Source organism: Cannabis sativa, chromosome X, assembly GCF_029168945.1.
Source record: "Cannabis sativa cultivar Pink pepper isolate KNU-18-1 chromosome X, ASM2916894v1, whole genome shotgun sequence".
NCBI classification, from domain to species: Eukaryota; Viridiplantae; Streptophyta; class Magnoliopsida; order Rosales; family Cannabaceae; genus Cannabis; species Cannabis sativa.
Genome location: NC_083610.1, coordinates 14,821,038 through 14,829,582, shown reverse-complemented (window position 1 = coordinate 14,829,582; position 8,545 = coordinate 14,821,038). Strand labels below are relative to the sequence as shown.

General features: G+C 36.2%; 1 protein-coding gene across 1 annotated transcript; it reads right to left on the bottom strand.

The window, feature by feature from the left end:
• Window positions 1-7,211: 7,211 nt before the first annotated feature.
• On the bottom strand, window positions 7,212-7,934 carry LOC133032053 (uncharacterized). Its single transcript, XM_061105873.1, has 2 exons — window positions 7,548-7,934; window positions 7,212-7,394 (listed from the first exon to the last, which is right to left on the bottom strand). The coding sequence occupies exons 1-2, from the start codon at window positions 7,932-7,934 to the stop codon at window positions 7,212-7,214; spliced, it is 570 nt and encodes a 189-aa protein (XP_060961856.1).
• Between the last annotated feature and the right edge of the window lie 611 nt (window positions 7,935-8,545).

Sequence of the window (8,545 nt, the reverse complement as noted above, 5' to 3'; positions counted from 1 at the left end):
TACTCCTATGAGCACCACACTGAAATTAACAAAAGATGAGAATGGAGTAAAGGTAGACACTACACTCTATCGTAGCATGATTGGAAGTCTTTTGTATTTAACTGCTAGTCGTCCTGATATATGTTACAGTGTGGGAGTGTGTGCTAGATATCAAAGTAATCCTATGGAATCTCATGTATCAGCTGTAAAAAGGATTATTAGATATGTTAATAGCACTCCTGATTATGGAATTTGGTACTCGAAAGATACCAATTCAAATCTTGCTTGTTTTAGTGATGCAGATTGGGCAGGAAATGCTGATGATCGAAAGAGCACAAGTGGAGGGTGTTTCTTTCTTGGGAATAATCTAGTATCTTGGCATAGCAAGAAATAGAATTCCATCTCCTTATCCACTGCCGAAGCTGAGTACATCGCTGCTGGCAGTTGTTGTACTCAACTATTGTGGTTGAAACAAATGCTGATTGATTATGGGTTTGAATTGGGTGTTTTGACTATTTTTTGTGACAATACTAGTGCCATAAATATTTCCAAAAATCCTGTTCAACATTCTAGAACAAAGCACATTGACATAAGACACCACTTTATCAGGGAACTTGTTGAAAATAAATCATTGCAATTAGAATATGTTGATACTAAAAAACAATTAGCTGATATTTTCACAAAGGCCCTAGATGCAAGTCGCTTTGACTCCCTCAGAAAGTCTTTGGGAGTTTGCATTGTTTAATTTTATCTGTTCATAATTCGTGTACAATAGTGTTATGTGATTCATCTCTAGCTTTTAATCGTCTATCATTGTATTTTGACAAATCATGTTTATGCTTTTGGTTTATAATTAGTTAGGATCTCAGTCTGATCATACTTTGTGATGTTGTGCTAAAAGGTTCATGTTACTCTTTATGTGTGTCTAGGATTAAATAATGTTCTTATACAGAGTTGAGCAATTTTTGTTTCAGTCTTGTCAGGCCCCTTACTGGAATAGAGCTACCCATACTGAGGTGTGAAAGCCATCTGATGAGTAAGCTGGAACATTGTAATTAGCAACTATGATGAGGATGCACTACCATAGAAAAGGGCTACCTTCAGTATGGTGTGAAAGCATCCAGTTGCGGGATCAAATTGAAAAAGGCGAAAATGAAAAATCTTGCCAAGGACAATGATCCTATTTTCACTGCACACACTTATGTCTGACAAGTGTGTTCAAATCCGTAAGTCTCCTCTATTAAAATTAAATTGATAATCCTGGTTCACAATTTTCAGTAACATGCATATCTTTTTCCTCAACATCAATTAAGTATGATTATTTCATGAGATATTAACTAGTTATTTTCCTTCAAAGCATAACATGTAATTTATTTTGTCAATTGTCAATGATATTTGATTTCTTTTGCTTGGTTCGAATCACATATATTTATTGTACACATTATATTTTATTTTCGGTTTTAATTTAAATTAAAAAAAAAAAAAAAAAGAGAGAGGGAGGCGTGTGACTTGTTTCATGGGCTAAGAAAATTTTGTGCTTAAATGGTAAGTATCAACATTTATTCTTCCTTGATTTATTTTTGATATGTTTTCATTTAAAGATTGAGCTTTTATATGGTAATGTGTCTTTAATGTGCTACTCAGGGGGAGTAGTTATTTGTTATGGCTAACTTTAACTTGTAGGTACTTTGTGTTAAAAATTATTTGGTTCATCTAAAGTGCCAAAGGGGGAGATTGTAAAGTCCTTTTTTGGCAAGTTAGTTGACAAAATAATTTTTCCATTTATGGTAAGATTGGTGTGCATTCATATTCGATTTCTTACCTTATAAATTCGGATTGTAGTTGCCCTTTTCCTTGTTTGGAAAGTTGCACTTTCAGCTGAACTTTCCTTTGTTGAAAACTTCTCAAAAGAGAAGGAATTCTCTTTTGGAAAGTTGTCTTTTTTAGGGAAACTTTGTTTATTGCCTTTTCCTTATTGATTTCGATTGTATCTTGATACAATCAGAATATCTAATCTGTTTTTGGCAGGAATCAAACATTAAAAGAAGATCGGACCCGATTTTAGTAAGTTTCCCGTTTCTGGGCAGATCCGCTGCGTCAGCATCCGAATCTGATGTAGCAGATCGTGTTTCTTTTGGAAAGTTTTTGTACAGCTGCTAATTCGAACTTGTGGTTGCCTCTTTGGTTTCTATGATCTATAAATAGAGCCTAGAGAGCAACCATTCGGATTACCTCTTCCATTATTCATTTTCTACATTTATCTTTTGAGAGAAGAGAGTCTTTCTTTGTTTTGTGAGAGCCTAGTTGTTCATCTAGGTTCTAGTTGTTCTATTTCTGTTCTTACTCTATCCTAGAGGTTGTGAAGAACTACTTGACTGAACAAGAGATTGGTCTTCGGGAGAAGACTTGATAAAGCCTTACTTCGGGAGGAAGTAAGCACTTGGTCTTCGGGAGAAGACTTGTTGAAGCCTTACTTCGGGAGGAAGTAAGCACTTGGTCTTCGGGAGAAGACTTATTGAAGCCTTACTTCGGGAGGAAGTAAGCACTCACACTTCAAAGACGAAGGGAGTTCGGGCTTGAAGGTGTTTCAAGAAGTCAGATTCATAAAGTGGATTACAAAGGATTGCGGCAATACTTTAGAGGGAGTCTAAACTTGTTTAAGTCAATTGTCTTTGTAATTTTGATACTTTATTAATTGATTTCATTCTCTGGGCGTGGCCCCGTGGACTAGGAGTGTTCGTGAGAACACTGATACCACGTATAAATCTCTTGTGTCAAGTTATTTATTTTTCTGCAAATATTTTATATTCTGCCTGTTCTGTTTTGCTGTAGCAGAATTACTTTCTGCTGCTGCAAACGATTACAGTTTTTATATTTTCTTATAAACAACTGACATTTGCAAAAACACGGTTTTTCAACAACATTAGCAGATTCCATAACAGTTTGGGTTCTCATGTTATACACACGATAAGCCCTACTATTTGTGGAATATCCTAAGAAAACACCTTCATCACTTTTAGAATCAAATTTACCAATGTAATCACGATCTCGTAAAATATAACACATACATCCAAACACATGAAAGTGACTTACATTTGGTTCCTTACCTTTCCAGATTTCATATGGTGTTTTGTGAGTACCTGGACGCAAGAATACTCTGTTGATGGTATAGCAAGCAGTGTTAATGGCTTCGGCCCAAAGGCGCTTTGTGAGCTTCTTGCTATTCAACATTAGTCTAGCCATTTCTGTTAGAGTACGATTCTTTCTTTCAACCACTCCATTTTGTTGAGGAGTTTTAGGAGCAGAAAATTCATGAGAAATACCGTTAGCTTTACAAAATTCATCATATACGGTATATTCAAATTCCTTACCATGATCACTCCTAATCCTAACAATTTTGCCAATGTTACAATCTTTTTCAACTCGTAATTTCAAACACAGAGATTGGAAAGCTTCAAAAGTATCAGATTTTTCTCTCAAAAAATCCACCCATGAGAATCGAGAAAAATCATCAACACAAACAAAAATATACCTTTTACCATTTAAGCTTTCCACCTGGATTGGACCCATTAAGTCCATGTGCAAGAGTTCGAGAACTCTAGAAGTGTTCACATCCGGGACACTCTTGTGAGAAATTTTCAGTTGCTTACCTAACTGGCATGGTCCACATTTTCCCAATGACTCTTTACCTAATTTAGGTAATCCTCGAACAATCCACCGAAACGAGATAATTTTTTCGCATTTTTAAAGTGAATGTGACCAAGTTTTTCATGCCATAGGTCAAGAACATTTTCAATGACAGAATGACAAGTGGCATGCGTAGTGAGTGTATAACAATTATCACTAGATCGCAGCCCTTGTAACACAATTTCATCAAGAATATTATATACATAGCAATGATTGCTATCAAAGCTCACAGTATAACCCTGATCACAAATCTGACTAATGCTAAGTAGATTAGCTTTTAGTCCTTCAACCAACATGACATTCTTTAGTTTAGGAAGCCCTTCGAACTTGAGAGTTCCCATTCCTATGACTTTACCAGTAAGACCGTTACCAAATGTAACTTCTCCACAGTGCATTGGTCTTATGTTCACAAGAAATTCTTTTTCACCTGTCATGTGTCTAGAACAACCACTATCAAAATACCACATGTTAGAAGCAACAGTTTTAAAACAAGTAGAACCTACCAAGCATTTGTTTTTGACAACCCATTTTTGTTTTTGTAAAACATGTTTATTTCCAATGTAATTAGATTTAAACATGTTATGCATGGTTATGCATTTAGGTCGAATGTGACCTTTTACTCCACAAAAATGGCAAATAGGAATGAAACGTCTTCCAGTCCCTTTGAAATTGTCAAACTTACCGTGCTGCTTCTTTTCTGTAACAAAAGAGTGCTTTGCTTTGTAGAGACGAAACACAGGAGGTAGAAACAGCTTCTTCCGAAACAAAACTATTAGTGGTATTAGAAACAAGTTGATTTGGAACATAACCCAGCCCAAAGATGATTGGTTTGGCGTTTCGAATTTTTTCAAAGATGGTGGAACCTGGATTTAGCATTTTAACATTCTTTTTAATGTTATCAATTTCCTTGGTTAAAGAAATAATTTTTGACTCTTTTAAAGACAATTCAGATTCACAACATTTGAGTTTATCTTCCAACTCATTAATGTTGTTACACAAAATTTTATTATCTTTAACCAGGGAGCGATTTTCAGCACAAGTTTCCAACCACTTACCAAACATTACCTTGTAGGATTCAACCATGGAATCCTCATCAATTTCTGACTCATCTGATTCGGATCTGGATTCTTCCTTGTTGTCATTGATCAGGATATTGTTCAAGCAAATGCTTTTTCCTTTTTCCTGCAAATTTCTTGACAAAACACTTGTTAGGACAACTTTTTCTTTTTCATCCTCACTACTCTCAGAATCATCACTCCAAGTAACATTCAATCCCTTTTTATTTTTCTTTAAGGTATTAGCACATTCGGATTGAGTGTAACCAAAACCTTCACATTCTCTGCATTTAATACCTTTTTTATTGTTAGATGAAAAAGGTTTAGAGGGAATATTAGCAGAAATGTTACATTTTGGGTTCTTTGAAAAGAACTTTTTATTTCCTGCAGATTTCATGAATTTTTGGAAATTTTTTGCCAATAGAACCATTTCATCCTCATTTTCATCATCAGAAACAATATTTTCAGAAGCATTAAAGGCAATACCTTTATTTTTCTCATTCGAGAGATTTTACTTACTCTTTTTCTTGATTTGTTGATTCAACTCAAAGGTTCTTAAAGATCCCATGAGTTCCTCAACCTTCATTTTGCCAAAGTCCTTTGCCTCTTCCATTGCAAGTAATTTTGTGTCAAACCTGTCAGGAAGGACTCGAACAATTTTTCGAACCAAGACAGATTCATCTAGTTTTTCTCCCAAGGCAAAAAACTCATTAGAAATATCAGATAATATTTCATAAAAATCATTTAAAGTTTCAGTATCTGACATTCTCAATTCATCAAATCTAGTTTGCAGCATGGTAAATCGTGATCTCTTTACATCAGCAGTACCTTCAAATTGAATTTGAAGGATTTCCCATGCTTCCTTTGCAGATTCACAAGATGAGATCAATTTAATAAAGCCTTCACCAACACCATTAAAAATAGCATGTAAAGCCTTATTATTATAACCAGACAATTTTTCATCTTCAGTGGTCCAACTGAGTTCAGATTTTACCTGAATATTACCTTTTTCATCATTTTCAGTAGGTTGAGACCAACCTGTAAGAATAGCTCTCCATGCCTTCTCATCTTGCGATTTGATGAAAGCTCTCATCCTGACCTTCCAATAAGGATAATTCGACTCATTCAGTAGAGGAGGTCTAGAGATAGAACTTCCTTCTGCAAACAAAGACATCTTCACACAAAACAAGTTAAACGGAATAACCTCAAGATCTCACTAAGAATTTAGTGACTTGCTCTGATACCAATTGAAATTCCGTATTTTAATATTCCCAGTTTGATTATTTAATTAAATGATTAATTAAATGCGGAATAATAAAACTGTTACTGAAAACAGTTTTCTGTAGTTACAGAATGCAACTCTGTAACTCCAGAGAAACCCAGAAAAACAAACAGTGCATAAAAGTAAAAACACACAAGATTTTTGTACGTGGTTTCAACAATCCTTTCAGATTGTTACTAGTCCACGGGGCCACGCCCAGAGATAAGATTCATTAGATTGGTATCAAAAATACAAAGTAATTGACTTATGCATAAATAGACTCCCTCTTATTGTATGCCGCAAGCTTGATGTATTCCACCTACTAACCGAATCTTGATAAAACTTCAAGAGCTCGAACTCCCTTCGATCACCTTGAAGAGTGCTTGAATCCTCCCGATTCAAGGCTTAAAGGCTATCTCCCGAAAGCCTATACAACCATCTCCCGAAGGTTGTGTGCTTGTATCCTCCCGATGCAAGACTTCAAAAGCAATCTCCCGAAAGCTTGTAAATACCCTTCTCCCGAAGGTGCACTGATGTTCTTCTTCGTTGTAGACTTGAATACAGACTCAAGACAATACAAACAACAAATAAACAGAGTAAGAGTAGAACAACTCTTCTCTACAAAACAAAGACACTCTTTTCTTATGATATGAAAGTGAATAAAAGAGTTAACATAACAGAGACACTATTTCCTTAAGATATGAATATAATTCTAAGTGTATGAAAGAGATACAAAACCTAGCTACTATAAGATGTATTTATAATGAATATACATCTCATAGACAGCTTACATTCGGTCTGAACAAGACCTCAACCCACTAGAAACTTCCCTAAAATAATTCTTCAATCAGTTCAGGAATTTCCGTTTCTGTACCTACAGAATCGTGGGCAGTAACTACAACTTTCCTTTTATAGAAAAGGAAAGTTTAGCTCCAGTTTTCTCTTCAAGAAACCTGATCTTAGAAAATGGGAAACTCAACACAAGATCAGAATAACAGCTGGTTAGCAAAGAATCAATGTGTAATCAAAACTTACCATTTTTACCTCAATTTCCATAAATAGGAAAGCTAGTCAACTTTCCTTCCAAGTTTAGATTTACACAAATAGGGAAACTATATCAATATATGCCAGCCGAAATATACAAAGAATAATAAAATATTTTTGTCAATTAAATATGCCAAAAATGGAATTAACACAAGGTAAGTAATTGCAGAATTCATCACTCTCTCTTACGACAAAGCCTTATTATTCCAAACCAAGTCATTACGAGCTCCCCAAACTCCCCATAGAAGCATAGCAAGCCTCTCAACAAGATCCATAGGCTGCACCTTACAAACATTATCAAACCAGCTGCAAAACACTACAGCTTCACTCCCTCCAACCGTTCCTCCCAGCCCCCTGTCCAGACAACTCTTAGTAAAAGCACAACTAACCATTAAATGAAAAATTGTCTCATCCTCCGGATGACACATTAGACACAATCCGCTCACGTGGACCCTTTTAGACCATAGAGACACAAGAGTAGGGAGACAATGGGTAAGACCCCGCTAAAGAAAATTCTTCACCTTAGGCGGCAATTTCAAGTTCCAAAACATCCTCCAAAAACTCGAATTGTCTTGAGTATTCCACCTACCATTGCTAACTTGTAAGGCATGATAAGCACTTCTAACAGAATAATCCACATGCGTCTCCAACATCCAAAACCATGCATCCTCAACCGAAGACGGAGACAATGGAATACAACGGATCAAATCAATTTCCCTCTGAGGAAATAAATCTTGAAGAACTTCCTCATCCCACTCAAGAGAGCCAACTTTTAATAAATTATTGACCTTACAGTCATGGAGAGCCACATGAGAAGAGGTAACATGCGGATGTTCCTTATAAGGAAGCCATGGTTGATTGAGAATCGGTATAGAAAAACCGGCTCCAACACGCCATCTCGCTCCCATCTTAACCATAGATTTTGCTTCTAGCACACTCCGCCACACTTAGCTTGGATTAGCACCTAATTCAGCATCAAGAAACGAGGAATGTGGATAGTGCCTAGCTTTAAAAACTCGAGCCACTAAGGAACTATTATTAGTCAAAGGCCTCCAACCTTGCTTACCTAACATAGCTAAATTAAAATCCCTGAGATTTCGAAAACCCAGACCCCCTTGGTGCTTATGCAAACACAGCTTATCCCAACTCTTCCAATGAATACCTTGGCCTTGTGAAGACTTCGTATGCCACCAATATCTACCCATAAGTCGATCCACATCTTTACAAATCTCCAACGGGATCAAGAAAACACTCATAGCATAAGTCGGTAAATATTGAATAACCGTCTTCAAAAGCACTTCCTTCCCCGCTCTAGACATGAGTATACTATCCCACTTGTGAATTCTTTTCCTCACCTTCTCTTTTAGAAAGCCGAAAGTGACACTCTTTTTTCTTCCCACCATACTAGGCAGCCCAAGATAAAAACTCTGATCATCCACCACCCTCATATGAAGCGTAGACAAAATAAGATCACGAGTCCCGATATCGGTATTAGAACTGAAGAAAACAGAAGACTTAC

Excerpts from the sequence above, each read along its gene's own strand:
- LOC133032053 (XM_061105873.1), bottom strand. The coding sequence starts at position 7,934 with ATGGGAGCGAGATGGCGTGTTGGAGCCGGTTTTTCTATACCGATTCTC. Across the intron at positions 7,395-7,547 it reads ACTTGAAATTGCCGCCTAAG|AGTTGTCTGGACAGGGGGCT; the intron begins GTGAAGAATTTT and ends GCTTTTACTAAG.